Source organism: Labrus bergylta, chromosome 7, assembly GCF_963930695.1.
Source record: "Labrus bergylta chromosome 7, fLabBer1.1, whole genome shotgun sequence".
NCBI lineage: Eukaryota > Metazoa > Chordata > Actinopteri > Labriformes > Labridae > Labrus > Labrus bergylta.
In genome coordinates this window covers 29633214-29657340 of record NC_089201.1, presented here as the reverse complement: position 1 = coordinate 29657340, position 24127 = coordinate 29633214, and the positions used below count along the sequence as shown (strand labels likewise).

At 40.5% G+C, this 24127-nt stretch overlaps 1 protein-coding gene across 2 annotated transcripts; it reads right to left on the bottom strand.

Annotated features, from left to right (window-relative positions):
* Positions 1-1260: 1260 nt before the first annotated feature.
* On the bottom strand, positions 1261-22233 carry LOC136179730 (NACHT, LRR and PYD domains-containing protein 14-like). 2 transcript variants are annotated; one of them, XM_065957344.1, is made up of 8 exons: positions 22016-22233; positions 12224-12310; positions 11209-11352; positions 10398-10571; positions 7851-8024; positions 6712-6885; positions 5893-6066; positions 1261-2526 (listed from the first exon to the last, which is right to left on the bottom strand). In XM_065957344.1, exons 1-8 carry the CDS (start codon positions 22216-22218, stop codon positions 2520-2522), a joined length of 1137 nt encoding a protein of 378 aa, XP_065813416.1. In that variant the 5' UTR covers positions 22219-22233; the 3' UTR covers positions 1261-2519. The 2 variants fall into 2 exon arrangements, with proteins under 2 accessions (XP_065813416.1, XP_065813417.1); XM_065957345.1 differs by lacking the exons at positions 11209-11352; positions 12224-12310.
* Positions 22234-24127: the final 1894 nt, after the last annotated feature.

Sequence of the window (24127 nt, the reverse complement as noted above, 5' to 3'; positions counted from 1 at the left end):
TTCATACAAGAGAAGACTTACTCCTGCAGCACCTGTGGGAAAAGATTCTCTCATTCCTCTCATTTGAAAGTTCACTCTATAACTCATACAGACGAAAGGCCGTTTACTTGCAGAACATTTGGAAGAACCTACAGATTTAGTTGTGATCTGAGAAAAAACACGAGAAGTGCCCACACAGGTGAGATACCACACTCCTGCGGCTTCTGTGGGAAAAGATTCTTTCGATGATCAAACTTGAATCGTCACAACAGGACGCACACAGCTGGACAGCGGTTTACCTGCACGACACATCTTTAAATCAAAGAGAGGTTCACAGTCCATGTGAGAAGACATGCTCCTACACCACATGTGGGGAAAAGATTCTTTCAGAGGACAAACCTGAAACATCACAGAAGAACTCAAACAGGTGAAAAACCATCATTCAGCAAGACAAGCTCTTTGAATAAGCACGTGAGAATTCACACAGGTGGAAAAGCGTCTGCATTCAGAGTTGCTGGTGACCTGACAGTTCACAGGAGAAGTCTCCAGAGAGAAGTCGTACGATCGTCTGTGGAAACACTTTCAGTGTCTGATTCTGTAAATCACATGACGTGTATCAGATATGTTGGAGATGAGTTTGAGTGGTCGCTGCTTCTGTCTTTGAACAGTGTTTTATTGAGAGGAGGTTCACGTTGTCTCGGAGTAAAGATAAAGTGTATTTTCAACAATGTCAGCAGGATATAGGATACAGAGCTGTATGATTTAATGAGGTCGGACTGAAGAACTCTTTTGTTCACCCGTTAATCCTAAAGTGAAAGTTGAATCACAGATCCTGTTTAAAATCACGTGTCTCATGTTTCTGTCTTTGTATTGTCTCTTTAAATTTCATGTTGCACATGAAGCTGCTGTGTTGTCGGACAAATCAATCAATCTTAAATTATTGTTAATATTTAATAAATCTCTGTATTTAAACAAATGGAGGCGTGCTCTGTCTCTGGTCACTTCCTGTCCGATCAGACTTAAAGCTGTTTGTTTGCACTTCCTTAAGGTATCTCGGCCCAGATAAAAGCCTCTTGCTTAGGATCAGTCTCTTGGTGATCGATGCAAAGTTAAGGTCAGCTGTTCAATCTGTTGAAGGTTGATCTGAGTCGAGCAGGTTCTCTGTAGCGGGAGTCAGATTGTAGACAAGAGCAATGCTCTAGTTTCTTTCTGGTTGCAGACTTGGTGCCAGATGATCTAACAAAGACATAATATCTGAAAACACAACCACAAAACTTCATGTTTGTGTCAAATAAACTTTAATTTCAAAGAAGATTAATGTAGAGCCTTAATAAAATCCAAAACACCCGACTGTGATATTTGATAAACAGAAGCCCCACTAGGGGGCAGTGATTACAAAAAGAGACATTAAACTTGAACATGAAATATAAAAACAGAAGAACAAATAAAAGAGCTGGCATCATCTATCTTTCTTTGTGTTTCCTGACACAGAAATAATCTCTTCAGATCGATCAGTCTGGGAGAAAACTGTGGAAACAGTGACACCTGCTGGCAGAAAGCAGTGATAGCAGCAACAGAACCTAAACATGAATTATTATTCAAATAAAACCCTCCACAGATTGAATTTATTTCTATTTAAAATCCTGAGATAATAAAAACAGAAGGTTCAAACATCAAAGTGTAATAAACATCAGAATGATTAGATAGTTATAGATATAAGATAGTTTGATAACGTGTCCGTTGTTACCAAACACGGTTCTCTGCATAAGACACAACAATCTGACGTAAAGTCACGTTTGCCATTTCAAAACACTGCCATTCCAAATGACACTACATGAGCTAATTGGCCAATGTATGTGCCACCTGGCCAAACACCTCAATGGTTAATTGTTATCACTTCAATCAGGAAGTAAGCACTATGAAAAGACCACAAGTGAGCATCTTTTTTTTTTACAACAACAACGAAAGAGGTTGCAGAGAGAGGAAGAGGAAGAAGGAGGGTGAGAATGAGAGGGGGAGGAAGAGTGAGAGGTAGGGGTAGAACTGGCAGAGGAGTTCATGGCCAAAGAACAAAACAACTTTCAAAAAAAAATCTGGTAATATGAATGAAGTGTGTGCCATTTGGTGCAAAAGTTTGATTTTGATAATGCTATATGTAGTTTTGGTTGCAGTGCTTCATTTTGCAGGATATTTGAAGTATGTTGCAGTTTGTGGTTTTGTGAATTGTGTTAAGTATTTTGATAAAACCAGCCTAGTTTTCAAAATTGTGTTTTAGCAATTGGAAAAAACTGTAATCTTTGGTCGTTGAGTCATGAAGCAGTTTAAATTCAGAATATGAGAATAGAAAAATGTCCGAGGTCATGGTCCTGTGTGTGACGGTGGAGCTGATCTCAGAGCAGCTCAGACTGCAGCACTGAGAGTCACCTGCGCTGTGATTGGTCCGTCAGACTCCCAGTAACACGCCCCAGTTAAAGACTGACCAACACACCAGCTGCTGCTTCCAGCTCTGTGGTCGGCAGGATCCTCTCTTTAAAGACTCATCACCAGCTGTTGATATAAAAAGACATAAATGAGAGATTACACTCTGAGAGAGACTTCATGATTATTCTGATCATATAATATCATCGTTATCATGATTATTCTGATTATCAGTGATACAGAACATCCAGTATGAAGAGCAGCAGGGACTTCAGTCCTGCTCAGAAGTGAATGAATTTGATGAAGAGATTTAATATTAATTTATTAATAAATAATAAACAGCTCTGGGGGCTGATTTCAAATCATCGTTGGAGGCTCTGGCACCCACACTGGACAGCATTCACTGCACAGTCACAGAGCACGGTCAGAGCATCAGTTCCCTGCTGTGTCCCTTTGGGTCTGCCACCTTAACTTTCAGTGACTCGTTGTCCTTCTTCAAAGCAGAGCAAGCGTCCTCCAGTTTAGGAAGACGTGTGTCAGCTTCATTAGCGTTGTCTTCCAGGGAACTGATGCGCTGACTGTGGTCAATTCCCGGTGGGCCGGGCTGCCTGAAGGGCCGCCAGGGCCGTTACAGTGACAGTTTATAGATCAGGCTGCAGTCATGGCTCAAGTAGAGTCTCACTACAGACCAGTTTCTGAAAGTGTGGGGCGAGCGTGAGCGCCTGGAAAACATGTAGAGCGCAGTGTTTCCCACTCGTCCAGGTATATTAACGACCACAAACGCCCTTTTTTCAAAAGCCTCTCTCTCTCATTATAACGTGCATTAAAAGATAACGATGGGACATGAGAGGGAGAGAGAGAGAGCTATACGGACGAGCGAGAGTTGGGGAACGTCTCATTACACATACAGGAAACAAAAAGTTGAACTGATCATGTGCTCTACAGTTTGTTAACCTGTAAAGTGAACTCTGCAGTTTACAGACGGATGTCTTTACAAACTGCTCTGATGTTCACTGAGTGCTCCTCTGTCTGCACGTCGCCCTCTCTGCTGTTTATTAATAACTATAAACTGGTCCTTTGAGCTGCTAATATTTACAATACTGAAGATTACAAGAAGAGAGGAGTGATAATCTAAAAGAGAAGTATGACAGTATGCTCTTTTTATCTACATTCATCGAGCTCATTGTTTACTTCATGTTCAAATCTAATCTGACTGAAAGGAGAGCACCTGAATTTGTTTTTGCTTCAAGGTAAAATAAATAGTTTTAAAATGAAAAAGGTTCCTCTTTCTTAATCCCTTGCTGTTCTGTAAAATTTGCCTAAAACACTTAACACTAGAAACACTTGAACGCCCAGCCGTCAGAACAGAACCGTGACCAGAAAACCGAGGTACATATTGAACCGTGTGCTGACTGTATTGTGTCATCTCTAGTGATCAACCATTTAAAACATTTGTTTGTGTGTGTGTGTGTGTGTGTGGAAGGACTGTGCCTGACAACAAACACATTTTAAAAAGCCTGGCTATAGGTTATCCCCTCTCAGGGTTGGTATTTATGTAACTAAGAAATTCTCAGATTTGTTTAAATGTCATTTTTGGCCTTTGCTTGCTCAAGTCAATCACGATCTTAAACGTTGGTCTCTCCTCCCTTTATTCCTCGCTGGCAGGATTAATTGTATAAAGGTGCTCCTTAAATTTTTACATATTTCTCCATGAGAACCTGTCTTCATTCTGAAACATTTGTTCTACTCACTTGATAGCTCAGTTTCTTAGTTTATTTGAAACAAACCAGAATCAAAAAAACATACTTTACAGAAAAATAAAGATATGGGTGGGTTAGCCTGACCTAACTTTTTATTTTATTATTGGGCTGCAAATGTCTGAATTTCATGGTACTGGTGCCGCGGTAACAACCAACCCCTGCCATGGCTTCAGATTGAGGAGTCTTGTGTGGTTCTTCTTCACTAACTTCCCTCTTCCACTGACGTCACCATCATTGATTTACTCAAACAATGTTATAGTTTAAAACTGCCTCTGGATCTGGTCTCAACTCAGACGTCACTTTGGATCTCAGGCAGCACCTCTCCTTACCCCAATAAACTCCACCCCTTCTTTTTCTCCCTCGACCTCTGATAAGAGATTCACAGCCTGGGAACAACACAGGATTGTCTCTGGAAAGAATATTTACATCAGTGGAACTTTTGCATCTTTTGATCAGTTGGCTCATTTATTTAATTTGCTATGGACCCACTTCTTTAGATATTTACAAGCTCGAAACTTAGTCCGCAACAACTTCCCTAGTTTCCCTGCTCTCCCTCCTACTATCTTGACTGACACAGTTTTTAATATCAATCCTCTCCTCAAAGGTACCATCTCAGGTTTAAACAACTCTCTCAATGCATGCCGTCACTGGTTCTTACAATGCAAAGTAGTCCAGAGGGTCCACTGCTCGAAAAGCAGGTTAGCCCGTTTCTATCCTGGCACTGACCCCACGTGTGATGTCACTGAGGGCCAGCTAGCCTTGCCCACATGTTTTGGACCTGTCCTGCACTATTTCCATATTGGAAGTCTGTTTTCGACTCACTCTCCGCTAACATCCAGCACTCACCTTTGATTGGCCTGTTTGGTGTTCTGCCTACTGACCATGGGCTGCCCTCTCACCTTGCTGACCTTTTATCTTTTCTTACTCTACTAGCAAGGCGTGCTATTTTACCAAGTGGATAAAGGACGCCATGTCCTTTATGAAATTAGAAATAATGAAATACTCTCTCAGAAACCTGAATGCAAAATGTTCCTACATGTGGCTTCCCTTTATGGAACACGTTGGATCTCTCCAATGTGAAGCTGAACCTGCTAGGTTCTCCTCACCTACATTACACACTTTCTGGTCCAGTTCTGATCTCCTCATAGATATGGTAGCACATGGTTTGTATGTCACATGGCATTGTCTCCAGATGTCTTTTGTGTGTGTGTGTGTGTGTGTGTGTGTGTGTGTGTGTGTGTGTGTGTGTGTGTGTGTGTGTGTGTGTGTGTGTGTGTGTGTGTGTGTGTTCTTTTTTTTTGGCTGTTGTGTGATTTTCATTTCAGCGCCCTCTCATCGTTTTACAGATTATTGTTTTACTAATCCAGAAGTGGTCTTGTACTTTACGCATTGTTGTTGTACGAGTTGAAAACTTCATGTTGAAAATGTCTACATAAATCATGTACAAAAAAAACTGTTTTAAAGGTGCTGCTGATAATATATATACACTGTAGACACTGACATAAGGCGCCTGAGGTCAGTGACCGTGAATGACCGCCTCCTCATAAAGTCAGAGTGGAACAAGCAGGAGATCAGGATTCAATCAACACCATTTTTTCCAGGACTTTTAAGAAACTTCTCCGGGCCTGGAGATTTCTGTTTTCAAGTTCTATAACGTTTCCAGGTTTTTCATTATCATACGAATCCTGAATAGTTTTTAAGGTAACAGTGAAGAAAAGTCCAACCCTCTACTCACATTACAGTCACCAGTGTGTAGTCTGGATTATTCTGAAGATCACTCAACAGCTTCACTTCTGAATCCTGCAGATTGTTGTTTCTCAGGTCCAGAAATGTCATATGGGAGGGGTTGGACTTCAGAGCTGAGGCCAGAGAAGAACAGCTGATCTCTGACAAACCACAGTTCTTCAATCTGAATAAAGAATAAAAGATATGAATGAAAAGAATGATCAATCAGATGATAACATAACAACATAACTAGGTCCAATAAGTGAGTGTGTCCCTAAAATAAGTAGAGAGACTTTGTCATTCTGTTATTGTGGATCATTCAAATGTCAGCTTTCTACAGACATCATCCAAACATTCATACAGCTGTGTGTGTGTGTGTGACTGTGTCTGTGTGTGTGTGTCTCTGTGTGTGTATGTGACTGTGTGTGAGTCTCTGAGTGTGTGTGTGTGTGTGTGTGTGTGTCTCTCTGTCTGTGTGTGTGACTGTGAGTGTGTGTCTGTGAGTGTGAGTGTGTGTCTCTCTCTCTGTGTGTGTGTGTGTGTGTGTGTGTGTGTGTGTGTGTGTGTGTGTGAGTGAGTGTATGTGTGTGAGTCTGTGAGTGTGTGTGTGTGTCTCTCTCTGTCTGTGTGTGTGAGTGTGCACACCGCTATTTGAAAACTATTTCAGTAAAAATCAGATTTTTTTATGATGCAGATTCAAACAAGAAAATAAACATGAACAGCATTCAATCTAAAACTTCATGGACGTCAGAAACATGTGAACGTGAAAATGTTTCAGCTGATAATCAAACACATGAGATGTAAAACACAAACAGAGAAGAGAACTGACTCCAGAAACTTCAGTCTACAGTTTGGACTCTGCAGTCCCTCACACAGCAGCTTCACTCCTGAATCCTGCAGATTGCTGTCACCCAGGCTCAGATATCTCAGATGGGAGGGGTTGGACTTCAGAGCTGAGGCCAGATAAGAACAGCTGAGCTCTGACAAACTGCATATCCTCAAACTGAATAAAGAATAAAAGATGTGAATAAAAAGAATGATCAATCAGATGATAACATAACAACATAACTAGGTCCAATAAGTGAGTGTGTCCCTAAAATAAGAAGAGAGACTTTGTCATTCTGTTATTGTGGATCATTCAAATGTCAGCTTTCTACAGACATCATCCAAACATTCATACAGCTGTTCATGTCAATAAAGACACCAACATGTTACTGACCTCAGTCAAGATTACACAACCAATACTCTACTGAGCTTTACACACCTGGGAGTGTGTGTGTGCGTGTCTGTGTGCGTGAGTGTGTGTGTCTCTCTGTGTGTGTGTTTGTGTCTCTGTGTGTGTCTGTGTGTGTGTGTGTGTGTGTGTGTGTCTCTGTGTGTCGGTGTGTGCGTGTGTCTCTGTGTGTGTGTGTCTCTGCGTGTGTGTGTGTAAGTGTGTGTGTGTGTGTGTGTCTGTGTGTGTGTGTGTGTGTCTGTCTGTCTCTGTGTGTGTGCGTGTGTGTGTAAGTTTGTGTGTCTGTGTCTGTGACTGTGTGTGTGTTTGTGTGTGTCTGTCTCTGCGTGTGTGTGTGTGTAAGTGTGTGTGTCTGTGTCTGTGTCTGTGACTGTGTGTGTGTGTGTGTGTGTGTGTGTGTGTGTGTGTGTGTGTGTGTGTGTGAGTGTGTGTGTGTGTGTGTGTGTGTGAGTGTGTGTACTTCATAATAAATATATATCAGTTCTGATAATCTTGTGTCTTCAGTTTTGAACATTTAATAAAAATCAGAAACTTCTAAAACTTAAAGAACTCCATTTAAACTATTTCAGTAAAAATCAGATTTTTTTATGATGCAGATTCAAACAAGAAAATAAACATGAACAGCATTCAATCTAAAACTTCATGGACGTCAGAAACATGTGAACGTGAAAATGTTTCAGCTGATAATCAAACACATGAGATGTAAAACACAAACAGAGAAGAAGAGAACTGACCTCAGAGTCTCCAGTGTACAGTTTGGATTCTGCAGAAAATCACTCAGCAGCTTCACTCCTGAATCCTGCGGGTAGTTGACACTCAGGTACAGATGTTTCAGATGGGAGGGGTTGGACTCCAGAGCTGAGGCCAGATAAGAACAGCTGAGCTCTGACAAACTGCAGCCTACCAAACTGAATAAAGAATAAAAGATGTGAATAAAAAGAATGATCAATCAGATGATAACATAACAACATAACTAGGTCCAATAAGTGAGTGTGTCCCTAAAATAAGTAGAGAGACTTTGTCATTCTGTTATTGTGGATCATTCAAATGTCAGCTTTCTACAGACATCATCCAAACATTCATACAGCTGTTCATGTCAATAAAGACACCAACATGTTACTGACCTCAGTCAAGATTACACAACCAATACTCTACTGAGCTTTACACACCTGGGAGAGTGTGTGTGTGTGTGTGTCTGTGTGTGTGTGTGTGTGTGTGTGTGTGTGTACTTCATAATAAATATATGTCAGTTCAGATAATCTTGTGTCTTCAGTTTTTAACATTTAATAAAAATCAGAAACTTTAAAAACTTAAAGAACTCCATTTAAACCAGGGATGTCAAAGTCCTATTGGGTCAGGGGCCGGATTTGTTCAAATGAGACCTCAAGTGGGCCGGACTAATTTTGCAGACATCACTATAACTCAACACATGGATTTATAGGCTAATGTATGATTAGAAAAAAAGACAAAAAAGGTACTTGTATAAAAAACTGCGTGTTAACGCATAAAATGTAAAAGTACACTGAGCAGAAGGGCACATGGAAATATTTAAATATACAACATTACAGAAGACAACATCAATAATTATGTTTTGTTTGAGATTATCATATTATGTTTTAATATTGCTGTTCAAGGTTATAGAAACTTTGACACATGTTATTCTACCTGCCCTGGGATCAGTGCATTAGAGAGAGAGAGAGAGAGAGAGCGAGAGAGAGAGAGAGAGAGAGAGAGACTTTAGATCTGTGTATGTCAGGCCACAGCACAGTTTGCACTCGTTAAGTTTCATTACAGATAAAACCTGCTCACATGAATAAGTTGTCACAAACACACAGAGTGTCTTTGATGCATCTTTGGGTATTTTAGTGTTAGGCATTATAAAATGATAACATGTTTCCAAACCAACAGACTTGAATTGATCCTTCAGCGTTGATCACTGCAGTCTGATCAGCTCCGTGTGGAGTTCAACTTCTTAAACTAAGTAAACTCAGTTAAACGACTTAAGATACGAGTCTGGCAGTCCGTTCTTCTCCGTGTCAGCACTATCATGAACTAACTCTGTCACTCACTTTTTATGCTCCATGAATTTGTGCCATCTCTGTGCGCAATTCGAGAAAGTATTTTAGCCCTGCTCCTCGGTTAAACCAGCGGCCCTCTGTATGATCGGACAGCCTGTGCGTCACATCGTATTTGGATAAGAATGAAATGTTCAGTAATAGTTATATTTTTACAGTCTGATTAAAGCTGGTGATAAAGGCGGAACAGCAGGCTACTGCATTTAGAAGTGATGTCGCGCTGAAACTTTTAGATGATCAACAAGTTCACCTCTGGATGACCTAAAAATGGACCATCTGTAATTAAAATCAGTTATTATTCATTTTACTGTTTTAACAATAACCAGAAGTAAACTAGTCGGGAGATGCATCAGGCTAAACGCCGGTGTCCGCAACCTACACTTAGTCTGGATGTGTGGAGACAGTCTGGGCCGTTACGCAGGACAGAGATGACTGTTTTTTATTTGCACGAGCTGCTCTTTGAGGCTCACTCCATACGAAGGTTTGTTATTGTTAGTCAAACTTTTGTTTTACATCAGTGAAGACAGAAGAAACTGGTAAAAAGTGTGGACAGAACTGAAGACCGTCATGATGCGCGCAGTGTGCCTGTCATTAAGTCCCGTAGCTTTGATACGATTCTGGCAACTTGTGAACAAATCAAACTAAAGAAATATCACTCCTTCGATCTCTCTTGAAAACCTGCATTCTGTGTCACCTCTCTCAGGTGTTCAGCCTGTTTGCTGATGTGATGTATTACCAACGTAATGCAGGAGCAGCTCGTGATACTCCCTGCTGAGAAAATAGTTCAAAGTGCCCCATTTAATTAATTTTCGTATCATGATATTAACCTTTACGTTGCTCATTTTACTCGTTTTAATACAATTCAGGGAAAATACGTATTACAAATATTTAATTTATAAAAAAATCTCAAAATATTTTTCAATACATTTCCTCCTTTTTCCCAAAACGTCTCGCGGGCCGGATGAAACCTGCTGTCGGGCCGGATACGACCCGCGGGCTGTATGTCTGACATCCCTGATTTAAACTATTTCAGTAAAAATCAGATTTTTTTATGATGCAGATTCAAACAAGAAAATAAACATGAACAGCATTCAATCTAAAACTTCATGGACGCCAGAAACATGTGAACATGAAAATGTTTCAGCTGATAATCAAACACATGAGATGTAAAACACAAACAGAGAAGCAGAGAAGAAGGGAACTGACTATAGAGTCTTCAGTGTACAGTTTGGACTCTGCAGAAAATCACACAGCAGCTTCACTCCTGAATCCTGCAGATTGTTGAACTTCAGGTTCAGCTCTCTCAGATGGGAGGGGTTGGACTTCAGAGCTGAGGCCAGAGAAGAACAGCTGATCTCTGACAAACCACAGTTCTTCAAACTGAATAAAGAATAAAAGATGTGATCAAAAAGAATGGTCAATCAGATGATAACATAACAACATAACTAGGTCCAATAAGTGAGTGTGTCCCTAAAATAAGTAGAGAGACTTTGTCATTCTGTTATTGTGGATCATTCAAATGTCAGCTTTCTACAGACATCATCCAAACATTCATACAGCTGTTCATGTCAATAAAGACACCAACATGTTACTGACCTCAGTCAAGATTACACAACCAATACTCTACTGAGCTTTACACACCTGGGAGAGTGTGTGTGTGTGTGTGTGTGTGTGTGTGTGTGTGTGTGTGTGTGTGTGTGTGTGTGTGTGTGTGTGTGTGTGTCTGTGTGTGTGAGTGTGTACTTCATAATAAATATATATCAGTTCTGATAATCTTGTGTCTTCAGTTTTGAACATTTAATAAAAATCAGAAACTTTAAAAACTTAAAGAACTCCATTTAAACTATTTCAGTAAAAATCAGATTTTTTTATGATGCAGATTCAAACAAGAAAATAAACATGAACAGCATTCAATCTAAAACTTCATGGACGTCAGAAACATGTGAACATGAAAATGTTTCAGCTGATAATCAAACACATGAGATGTAAAACACAAACAGAGAAGAAGAGAACTGACATCAGAGTCTCCAGTGTACAGTTTGGATTCTGCAGAAAATCACAAAGCAGCTTCAATTCAGAATCCTGCAGCTTGTTGTTCCTCAGGTCCAGATGTTTCAGCTGGGAGGGGTTGGATATCAGAGCTGACAATTTGCTACTCAATCTGAATGAAGAGATTAAATGAACAAAGAGAGAGAGAGAGGGAGGGAGGGAGGGAGAGAGAGAGAGAGTGAGAAAGAGAAAGAGAGAGAGAGAGGGGGGGAAGAGAGAGGGACAGAGATTTTGAGATTTTTACAAAATACTTTTACATAAATTTAGTTTTTACTATTAAACAGTTCAACAAAGATGTCAACAGTTTATTTTGAAGCAGGCGTTTCAGGTTACCAAGTATTTTAATCAAAACTTCAAAGCAGATTCAGCTGAAGCTTCAGTGTAGCCTGTTTAGAGGGGAACACAGTGACTCATAGAAGCTCATACAGGATCCATTTCAAACAATCAATCCATTATTTGGACTCTCAGGTTTAGTTGCAGCTAAACATTGGAAACTAACCAGCCTCAGAATAATCAACTCAAATCACTGAAATCCTCTTTAAAGCGTTTGTGAGTGAGACAAAGAGCCTGTCAGTAGTTTCAACATTTCCATTCATAAATCAGCCTCATCACTTGAACATTATAAGCCTTGATTATGATACATCATGAAACATGCTGCTGGTCAAAAAAGGTGTAAACAAAGTGTCATGTTGTCTACGTTGATGTTTTTGTAAAGAACATGTTTCTCTGAAAACACGTCTTGTGTCTTCTATGAAATATTCATTTCCTTTGTCGGTCACTTCCTTTTTAATTGATCACCTAAACAAACTTCTTGTGGTTGGTTTTAGACTTTGAAAATACATTTTATATATCATGCTTCAAGTTTTAGTCTTGTGTTACAAAACAATCAACCTTTGTAGCAGCAGCGCTATGGGCACAAAAAGTGAACGTACAGCCTTTTTTTTTAGCTTGACAGTTTAGTGGTTAAAAGGAAGTTCTCTTACTGTGGATCTGAGGGTTTTGGTTCACTCATCTTCTGATCTCCAGATTGATCAGAGGACGATAAATGACGTTCATGCAGGTTAAACAACCTGAGGACAAAATAACAAACAGGTGAGACACCAGCAGGAAAAATGTGAAAGACGGAGATGGTCAGGTCTCCACATCTCATTACCTGATGTGATCCTTAATTTGATTTTCTCCTCCTTCCTGTCTGCCTAAGTACCTCATGTAGCACCTCAGTGCAGTTTGTTTAGATCCTAACATGATTTGTCCGTCTGATCTGCCCTGAATAATGCCAATAACAAGACAAGACTTAAACTTATATAACTAAATATTAAACTAACATGTTAGTATTTAACAGCAACCATGACCTTTAGGACAGACATTTATATCTAGAACTGTATAAAACAGGGTTGGAAATCAGCACTTGTCACACGGGTGAACTTGCTCAACCTACCGACCAGTGTCAGAGCGAGGGTCACAATGACACGCTGGATTTGGCAGTGCCTGTTTTAAATACGATATGATGTTCTTTATTGTCCTCATGGGGAAATTTGTCTTGGGCTCAAAGTGCTGCACACATTCAGCTGTCTTTACAATAGAATCCATAAAAGCAATAGAAAAACATGTCGACATGTAAACAGAAAAGAAGAGACCAATGCAAAACACACAACATATCATGCATCAGCTGCTGCTGAAGTCAGGACAGGACTTCTCGTTTTCTTGGTGATATTTATTTGATTTAAAGAAAATATTAAACACAGAGCTGAAACACACCTAACGGACATTACAGAGGGAAGCAGACAATAACTTTGGTAACATAGCAACAGTGAGGAGAGAGTGCAAGGAGAAGCGCTCTGAAACGGAGGTTGTGGACACAGGCCCTAATTCGATCATACACAGGTTCTATTTTTAACAAATTCTCCACAATAGAAGTTACTGGTTTAAACATTGTGGATGTGCTTTTATTGTGAAATAGCTTTACAACAGTTTGATCAGGAGCTGTTGCAATTAGACGAGTCAACCGATATGACTGCAAAAGAGGAGCTGTTAACAATACTGCCCATGAAGGAACACACGCGGGGAGAGGACATTTTTCAGTCTTTCAAAAACTTTATTTTGAAAACCCAGCTCCCGGTGAGCAAATTAATGTCAATCACCACGGACGGTGCGCCCGCGATGGTGGGCCGCTTGAATGGATTTATTGCCAAGTGCAGGGAGGACGATGCTTTCCCAGACTTCCTTAACTACCACTGCATAATACACCAACAAGCATTATGTGCAAAAATGCTAAACATGAAAGAGATAATGGATGTGACAACGAAAATCGTCTGTTCTATTTGAGCAAGATCTCTTCAAAGATGGCTGTTTCGTGCACATCTGGAGGAGGCTGACTGCAACTGCTCTGACCTGTTGTTACACGCTGACGTAAGATGGCTTAGTCGGGGGAAATTCCTGCAGAGATTTCGAGAACTCTGTCCAGAGATAAAGGAGTTTCTTCTTGTCAGTAAAAATGCAGAATACAAGCAACTTAATGACGATCAGTGGCTGCTTGATTTGGCGTTTTTAACCGATCTCACTAACATGCTGAATGAGCTCAATTTAGAGCTGCAAGGAAAAGACAAAACCGTGGTCAACATGATCAGTTCAGTTAATGCTTTCAAACGGAAAATGCAACTTCTGTCCTCAAAGATGCAGCGCCATGATTTGGGGAACTTTCAAAACCTCACATCAGAGCTGGAGACCCAAGGGAAGGCGTGTGTGCAACTTGACAGTGCGCGCTACACAGAGCAGATTGATAACTGTTTGTCAGACTTTGACAAGACGGTTTCAAGACTTTGCTTTACTCGAGCCAATCGCCACATTTGTGTGCTACCCATTTAGGGAAGATATTGAGGTTGATTCACTTGCATCAAAAATTACGACACTTTTTCACCCTAACTCGTCTGCAGTGGAGGATGAGATGTTGACACTACAGGCTGACATTCAGCTGAAGTCCAGGGCTCATGGACAGTTTTGGAACTTACTCACAGAGGAAAAGTACCCAAACATGAGAAAATGTGCTACCTCCTTGACTGCATTATTAGGCTCTACTTATTTGTGCGAGTCAGCTTTTTCCCACATGAAGACTATTAAGTCCAAATACCGTTCCACCATGACTGATGATCATTTGGAAGCCTGTCTGAGGCTGGCTACCAGCAGCTACTGTCCGGACTATGCAACCCTGGCTGACTCCATTCAGTGCAAGTCATCAGAGTAAGGTAGTGACCATAAATGTAATAAATTGTATTGTGCCGTAAGGGTTAATGCAGTGATTCAAGGTATGGAAACATACATACAGTATACATAAAGTATATATATACACACACACACACACACACACACACACACACACACACACACACACACACACACACACACACACACACACACACACACACACACACACACACACACACACACACACACACACATATATTTAGCATATTTGAATGCAGGTAGATCATTTTGACCTGGTAATTTTAAAAGTAGCTCGCAAGCCAAATAAGTGTGGGCACCCCTGCTGTACACGAACAAGCAGAAACTAGAAACTGGTGGTATGAAATGCAGAGAAATCGGACTGACTAGCGTTTGTTGGCAGAGCTACGCAGACACACCAACGCACAAATATGTAACGCTAACAATGGTGGAGTTTCGAAGCAGAAGTAGCTATACAGCTTTAACCAGACAAGATGCGACTGTACATTGAAATGCCATAGAAACGCAACACTACACTTGTGTAATAGGACTGAGGTGAATATCTGACAGTAAAAACAACAATTTGTCATGTGAAGCTTTGTGACCAACCCCGATTCTCCTCAACTGTTTTCTGTCTGATTGACACTGACTAATAACATCCTAACAAGTGGGAAACTGAGAGAGAAGGTAAATCCCTGAGTATAATCTGAGGCTAGCTGTGATTGCCTTCAGTTGACCATTAACAAGACGATCACTTTAGTTTGGTGTTAAACTTGTGATTGTGGCACAGAAGAAAATGTAAGATGCATGTAGTTTTTATTTCAAAGACACATTTCTATGTTATGACAGTTGAATGAATGTTCAAACAGATGTAAAAAAATAAACAGTACTCACCGGTGTTAAACTGAAAATCGGCTGTTTAGTTGAGAAAAACTTGATCTTTGGAGAGAGATGGAGAGACTTTTCTAGACTGCAGCTGTGCTGTGGCTCAAATAAACTGTTACTTTAATATCAGATAATGTGATGTTGAAGCGTCAGTGTTGCTCCTCCTCTCAGTGTCACTATAAGGGAGGGTTTAATGCGTCTTTGGAAAACACATGACAAAGTTACAAATAGCTTTTGTAAAGCATGAGTGTTTTCTTATAGTTTATTGTAAGTATTTATACAAACAAAGTATACAGCAGCATATAAAACACACAATCAGTACAACACAGATGTATGAAAATGAATGCAAGATCTTTTGGTTATAGGGTCGTGATTTCTACTGTGAGAAGCATTCACGTCTCAACTTCTATACTTTGCAGAAGTCATGTTTCTACAGGCTGTAGTTGTATGCAGAAAATGTATTTATTCATTGTATTGTATAAATAGATCTCATCAGGAAATGGGATATTTTTCAACAGAAGCAAATTAACATAACTCAGACGTTTGAAAAACAACGATCTGAGAAGTGAACAACTTAATAAATGACAGTGACTTAAAAAGATCTAAATGAAACTCACTTTTCAGCAGAAACCTTTATGACTGTGATGGCTCTCATATACGCTCGCATAGGCCTGGGCGATATGACAAAAAATGTTATCACGATAAAAAAATTCATATCAGTTGATATCGATAATTATCACGATAATTGTCAATAATTATTTATTTCAAATTTAAAAGCTGATTTTTGTTCCTGAGTCAAGAAGAAACCAGATGGTTAATTATGGTATAATTATACTTTATTGTCAGAACATGACAAACTATAATTAAACAGAAGCTCAACGCACGCAGCTGGAAAATGCTGAAATGACGGTTTGTTGCTGCGGAGTCACACTCACTGGCCCGCTGCTTACTGAGGGTCCACACCATGGACTGTTTATATTATTTACAATACGGTCCACACTAACACTCCTTTATGACGTTTAGACATTTATTTCCTTTGGTGTGTTTTAATGGGTCATATTGTTTCAAATGGGGGGAAAGTGAGTGTTAGCTGTTTTAGCTGCACTTCTCTTCGGCACAGTTAACAGAGAACTTTACTGTGTTTTATGCCGGACTGTAAATAGATAAATGTCTCAAAACTCTGGAATTTGAGTGGCATTTCTTACAAAATATAGTTTGAATAAAACATTGAACAGAGCTGATCAAGCCACGACACGAACTAGATAGTTTCATCCGCAAATTCCAACATAAAACACCCAGTTTTAGTGGCCATGGATCCCTGTACACGAACAAGCAAAAGCTAGAAACTGGTGGTATGAAATGCAGAACATATAATGCATCAGCTGCTGCTGAAGTCAGGGCATGGCTTCTCGTTTTCTTGGTGATATTTATTTGATTTAAAGAAAATATTAAACACACTAACGGACATTACAGAGGGAAGCAGACGTTAACTTTGGTAACATAGCAACAGTGAGGGAGAGAGTGCGAGGAGAAGCGCTCTGAAACGGAGGTTGTGGACACAGGCCCTAATTCGATCATACACAGGTTCTATTTTTAACAAATTCTCCACAATAGAAGTTACTGGTTTAAACATTGTGGATGTGCTTTTATTGTGAAATAGCTTTACAACAGTTTGATCAGGAGCTGTTGCAATTAGACGAGTCAACCGATATGACTGCAAAAGAGGAGCTGTTAACAATACTGCCCATGAAGGAACACACGTGGGGAGAGGACATTTTTCAGTCTTTCAAAAACTTTATTTTGAAAACCCAGCTCCCGGTGAGCAAATTAATGTCAATCACCACGGACGGTGCGCCCGCGATGGTGGGCCGCTTGAATGGATTTATTGCCAAGTGCAGGGAGGACGATGCTTTCCCAGACTGTATGTGCAAAAATGCTAAACATGAAAGAGATAATGGATGTGACAACGAAAATCGTCTGTTCTATTTGAGCAAGATCTCTTCAAAGATGGCTGTTTCGTGCACATCTGGAGGAGGCTGACTGCAACTGCTCTGACCTGTTGTTACACGCTGACGTAAGATGGCTTAATCGGGGGAAATTCCTGCAGAGATTTCGAGAACTCTGTCCAGAGATAAAGGAGTTTCTTCTTGTCAGTAAAAATGCAGAATACAAGCAACTTAATGACGATCAGTGGCTGCTTGATTTGGCGTTTTAACCGATCTCACTAACATGCTGAATGAGCTCAATTTAGAGCTGCAAGGAAAAGACAAAACCGTGGTCAACATGATCAGTTCAGTTAATGCTTTCAAACGGAAAATGCAACTTCTGTCCTCAAAGATGCAGCGCCATGATTTGGGGAACTTTCAAAACCTCACATCAGAGCTGGAGACCCAAGGGAAGGCGTGTGTGCAACTTGACAGTGCGCGCTACACAGAGCAGATTGATAACTGTTTGTCAGACTTTGACAAGACGGTTTCAAGACTTTGCTTTACTCGAGCCAATCGCCACATTTGTGTGCTACCCATTTAGGGAAGATATTGAGGTTGATTCACTTACATCAAAAATTACGACACTTTTTCACCCTAACTCGTCTGCAGTGGAGGATGAGATGTTGACACTACAGGCTGACATTCAGCTGAAGTCCAGGGCTCATGGACAGTTTTGGAACTTACTCACAGAGGAAAAGTACCCAAACATGAGAAAATGTGCTACCTCCTTGACTGCATTATTAGGCTCTACTTATTTGTGCGAGTCAGCTTTTTCCCACATGAAGACTATTAAGTCCAAATACCGTTCCACCATGACTGATGATCATTTGGAAGCCTGTCTGAGGCTGGCTACCAGCAGCTACTGTCCGGACTAAATTCCAACATAAAACACCCAGTTTTAGTGGCCATGGATCCCTGTACACGAACAAGCAAAAGCTAGAAACTGGTGGTATGAAATGCAGAACATATAATGCATCAGCTGCTGCTGAAGTCAGGGCATGGCTTCTCGTTTTCTTGGTGATATTTATTTGATTTAAAGAAAATATTAAACACACTAACGGACATTACAGAGGGAAGCAGACGTTAACTTTGGTAACATAGCAACAGTGAGGGAGAGAGTGCGAGGAGAAGCGCTCTGAAACGGAGGTTGTGGACACAGGCCCTAATTCGATCATACACAGGTTCTATTTTTAACAAATTCTCCACAATAGAAGTTACTGGTTTAAACATTGTGGATGTGCTTTTATTGTGAAATAGCTTTACAACAGTTTGATCAGGAGCTGCAGCCTCTCATTTTTTAACCTCATTATTCATGTAAGGATCTGATTGGGCGGGGCTGCTATGATAATGGGGTGCTGCGCTGATTGGCTGCACTTAAAACAGCATGTCTCTGAGTGGTACGTTAAACAGTTGAATCATCTCCAGTGTTTCATTTTTGTCAATACTATTTAGTACGTGCCATAGTTTTGTTTGTGTTTTCTCTCTCTCTGTGTGTGTGCTCCCCAGGTGTTGCTCCTCAGCCTCAGAGTGTGCCCAGCATCACCTGTGGCTAATTACTAATCAGGGGCAAACTATAAAGAGCAGGAGAGGAGGCTGCCAATTGCCAGTGGGTCGTTGGACTGCGTGTGTCTTTGATGAAAACTTTAGTGTGATCCTTCTGTGGAAGCTTTGTGTTCTGATTAAGGCCTCATTGTTCATATCTTGAGTGTTAGTTTTGAATTGGCTTCTCTTTTGCTTTGATTTTTAGAAGAAGCTTGTTTTGTGTTGCACATTTTGATTTAGATTGTTAATAAATCATTTTAAACTTTACTTATATTTTGTTCCTATTTCTTTTCCCTGGGTTTTAATTTATTGTTACTCCCCTCATCCCTTAGCCATCTTGGAGAACGTAACAATTTGGGGGCTCGTGCGGGATCCAAAAGACTTTGGAATTGTTGTAGGCTTAATTTGTTTGTATATTGTATCGCTTGTGACTATAATGGTAAGTTGTTTGGGATGCATTTTGTCTAGCCTTTAGTGTGTAACGCTTCCTCAGTTTAGTTAGGGGAGTAACCAGCTGGGCTGTTGCAGTCCTTCCTTTGGCCACTCATTTTTTTGTTTTGCCTTTCTTATTTTCGGGACAAATCCTGGGTGGGGAATACATTCTCTGGTGGGGGTAGGCATTTCAAGGCTTCGGCCATTGATGCAGCCTTGAAATTCAACTCGAGCCCGGCAGGTCCCTGAAGACGGTTAGGTAAGTCTGTGTTAGGCAGGTTCTGAGGAAATTGTGTATGTGTGTGTGTTGGCTAGTTGTGTGTTGTAATCTAGTGTTTGGCATTCGGCAACAGATTTATCTGTTTCACTATTGCGGTGAGTGTTACCCAGTTCGTTCGTTTTGTTAAGAAATTTAGCAGTGGCTTATAGGGATAAGACATTGGTAGCGGCCAGTGTTTTGTCATTTCCTGCAGTGTAGCAACGATGTCTTCAGTTTTTGCTGCTTGTCCGTGTTCCTCTTTGTATTCTGAAATACATTTTGATGTAACAGACCATATTTCTCTTGTTCCTGTTTTTGAAGAGTCTGAAGTTGTCTTTCTTTGTTGTGTTTGAGCGCATTGCCACAGTTTTGCGTTGGCCTAAGGATGTGTGGACAACGTTACTACAGAGTAAATTAAAAGGTAAGGCCCTGGAAGTTTACTCTTGCTTGTCAATTAATGACACCACACCCTTGACTATGACAAGGTTAAGGATGCCATTTTGAGTGTGTATGAGCTTGTACCTGAAGCCTTTCGACAGCACTTCATTAACCTGAGGAAGGCTCCCCACCAGAACTTTGTTGAGTTTGCTAGTAAAATTGTGTTTCAGACCAAATCATGTTGTACCTGGAAGGACAAAAGGTAACTTCCTTACAGGAAACTGCATTTTAAACTTTGCTTATATTTAGTCCCCATTTCTTTTCCCTGGGTTTTAATTTATTGTCACTCCCCTCATGCCCTAGCCATCTTGGGGAACGTAACACTATTCAAAATGATATTCTTGCATACAAATGTTCATACCTAGTTGGATAGCTTGCAGTGTTCTCTCCCGAACCCCCACAAAATATAGTTTCAATACAACATTGAACAGAGCTGATCAAGCCACGACACAAACTAGATAGTTTCATCCTCAAACTCCAACATAACACACCCAGTTTCAGTTGGCATGGATCCCTGTACACGAACACGCAGAAACTAGAAAGTGGTGAAATGCAGAGAGAGAGAGAATTGAACGAAATGACGTTTAAAAACTTTTTTTTTGAGGAGTTTTAATTATTACCGTAAAATCTGGAACATAAGTCGCACCCTGTCTTTAAGGTCTCTAGGAGAGAAAAACAAAAGTTTAAACAGTTTTCCTGTGTGACGATTTATATTGTGTTCAGCAATGTCTACAACGTGCAGTTTCTGTGCCGCTGTGTCGCTCTTTAGTTCCGTCTGTTTTCACTTTCAGGAGTCTTCACTCCTACTAGCTACAGTACGGCAGTTGAGCTTTCAGCCTGCTGCAGGGAAAGTTGTGAGGCACAGACTCCTAGCTTGTGAGTCGAGCTGCCCGACTCCGCTGGTCACTCTTTAACTTTAATATAGGACTCTTTTGATCAAAAGAACACTCCACAAGGTTTATTTACAGAACAATATACCACTGTTTTCTGTCAATGCATGATTATGACCTTGTGAGGGAGAAAAGATGTGGAAAAGTCGCAAAGCTAACCTGGTCTGTGTCGCCGTCTTTCCCAGCACAGCGTGCATTCAGCTTTCAATACACGGGGAATGGGGATGGGTTTTTAACATAGACTGTAAGGTTTTTATTTACCCCAGTGATAGGGGCTGCTGCCCCGCTTTAATGACGGCGTATTTCAGTATTTTATACTGGTATATTGGTCGCACCAATGTATAAGACGCAGCCAAAAACGTTAAAATAGGTATGAAAAGTGCGTCTTATACACCGGATTTTACAGTAACACAATTAAATGTAATGCAACAAATGTACGAAAACAAAAACGATTTTTTTCCGCTGGTTAACTTTTTTATCCACCTGCTATCTTGGCAGGTGATCTTAAACGTTAATATGGACCCTGTCTGTAACGTGATGTAAGGCATTACTGTTGGTAACTTCAGGACTCAGGTCACTGTTATTAATCAAACGTTTATCTCATTACCACCGTTACTTTAGGTTTTTACAGTCAGCATAAAGTGAGGACAGAAAAACTAATTAAATTTCACTATTCATGCACGCTTACACAACCCTCGTCAGGCATTACTCACGCGACAGAGAAAAATATTCCTGTTTTACGGAAATTACTTCATAGACTGTGCGGGAGATTAACATTATCCCAGTCTGTGGTTAATGAGGTGTAATGATAATATATAATGTCATAAGTACTATCCTCATTTTAATTATTACTGACACTAATAGGGTGATAAAAGGAGAAAAAAATATTATGTAGGGATTATTATTAAATCAGAGCCTGTGAAGTTGATAAACACTAGAACTTAAAAAAATATATTTCACTCTCAGCATTTAAAGCATCTCAAAAAAACTAACAAAATAAAAAGGACTGATAAGTTTGTTAATATTTCAGATGAACACTGTTTTCACAAACAGAGATTACATAGTCTATATATGAAAAAATTAACTGCTTATTTTTACTCATTTAATCACATCTGGACTTACTTTGCCTTCCTGCAGTTCCTCACAGCTGTAATCAGTCTCAGTCGTTCGTGGTCTGATGTCTTGTACTCATTCAGATTGAACTCATCCAGAACCTCCTCTGACATCTGCAGCATGTAGGCCAGAGCAGAGCAGTGGATCACAGAGAGTTCCTTCTCTGACTTCAGGAACTCTTGGATTTCCTGATGTACTGAGAGGTCGTTCATCTCCGTCAGACAGTGGAAGATGTTGATGCTTCTGTCAGGAGAGATAGCATCACTGTTCAAATCTCCATTATTACATTAAAGGGACACTTCACCCATTGAAACATGAATCTGTATTGACATTGGGTCATGCACAGTATGCAGTAGAAATGTGAAATACATTTTGAAGTTGGTGCCTTCTTGACAACAAACTCCCAGAAAGACAACAACTCCCAGAATGCGCTTTTATACTCAGAGCACAAACGCTTCATGCAGACACTCCCGAGCACGCAGCCAACGCTTTTCTTCCCGGAATAAAACTCCAGGTGGACACAGGGCCTTATTTAGCAAATTCAATTAGACTTTTGAAGTACTCTTCATTTGTTTTTCTTTCGAAATGGTGAATTATTTTAGTGGGTCCCCCCCACCCCCACGGTTGAAAACATGAGGAACTAGCGATGTAGTTTCACCCCCTCTGACCAAAGCAGCCGCCGATGACGCAAAATGATGATTTTGCATCATCGGAGGCTCCTTTTGCAGAAAAGAAATACAGAGCTTTCCCGTGTCAGGGGAAAATGAGGGCGGGATGCACGACCATTCAAAAATACTATCAGGTTTCTAATGATATAAAGCTTAATGCAAATGGGTGAAGTATCCCTTTAAGCACACTGCATGACACAATAGTATTCCTGTAATAAATGTGTGCTGCTGCAAGAGAAGAAAAACATATTAAATATAAACTGACAGCTAAAATCTAGTTTAATTAAAATGTTAAATTTATTGTTAATGAAAATATTAACTGCATTACCAACAAATTGAATAAATGACTAAGTCTTGTTTTCAGACACAATGACTTCAGTCCTACTGGTTACAGTGCTGGACTGACTGGATATCTGCAGTCCTCGTCTAATTTCATATCTTTCTACACACTGGGGACAGGAGGACTCTCCTGATGAAGTAGACTGGTCCCAGTATGAGGTGAGACACTATCTGCAGAACCAGTGTCCACAGCTGGTAGAAACCGGATCTCTCAGGACGCCCTGACACAGAGCGCAGCTGCTCCTCCACAGAAACAGACCCCTTTGTTATTCTGTGGAGATAAATTATTATTATTATTATATGATATTTTACTATCTGTTTAGTAAACTTTTGAGTCTATCTACGATCATGTTGTCATGTCCAATATTTTACCCTTACTGAAAGTGGGAGCTGTAGTCATAACTTTTATTTTATAACGGCCCCGGAGTATTTAAATTTTTGGAAGTGGGCCGTGACAGTCTTAAGTTTGGGGAAAAAAACATCAGCCTTTGGTCCGACATCAGCCGTTGGTCAATGTTAAAGGTCCCATTGTATGCTTTTTCTGGTTTTATATGCTCTTTAGTGTGTTTTCCAAGTGTCCTGTGCATGTTTAGGCACATCTATGAGCAAAAACTTCAAAGTCCGCGGAAACACGCTTCTCCTACGTCCTCCTGTTAGCTGTAGCATTAGCTGCATGTAACGCTCGGTTCTAGCCCCCCTCGATAAAAATTTGTCAGTCCGACGTCATCGTCAGTGTGAGATCACTGATCTAAGCCCATTGGCTCGTTGTGGCCCAGCAGCTCATGTTGCACGCCCGTTAACTTCTGTAGCACGCCCACGATATGCCGCAGCCTGCGGTAGCACAGTAGTGCTAAGGTGCTAATGTTTATGCTCCCCTCAGACGGAGCCAGTGGCTGCATTCCCAATATGGTAAAAGAGGCGGGACATTTCCGAGAAGCGTGCTGAGCAACTGACCAATAACGACAGAGCGGATCGGCAGACCAATCAGAGCAGACTTGGCCCACGTGGGGTCTAACAGTGTGGGCTCAACAGAGTGTAGCTGACAGACTCAGAGCGTAGAGGGAGCAAGGAGGAGCAGTACATGAAAACAGACACTTTTTCGGACTTTAGCTAT

Bases quoted from the DNA above. Each gene is read 5' to 3' on its own strand.
- LOC136179730 (XM_065957344.1), bottom strand. From the start codon at position 22,218: ATGAACGACCTCTCAGTACATCAGGAAATCCAAGAGTTCCTGAAGTCA. The intron at 12,311-22,015 runs GTAAGTCCAGAT...TTTTGTCCTCAG, and splicing joins AGGAACTGCAGGAAGGCAAA to GTTGTTTAACCTGCATGAAC. The intron at 6,067-6,711 runs GTCAGTTCTCTT...TTCTTTATTCAG, and splicing joins TGTAGACTGAAGTTTCTGGA to ATTGAAGAACTGTGGTTTGT.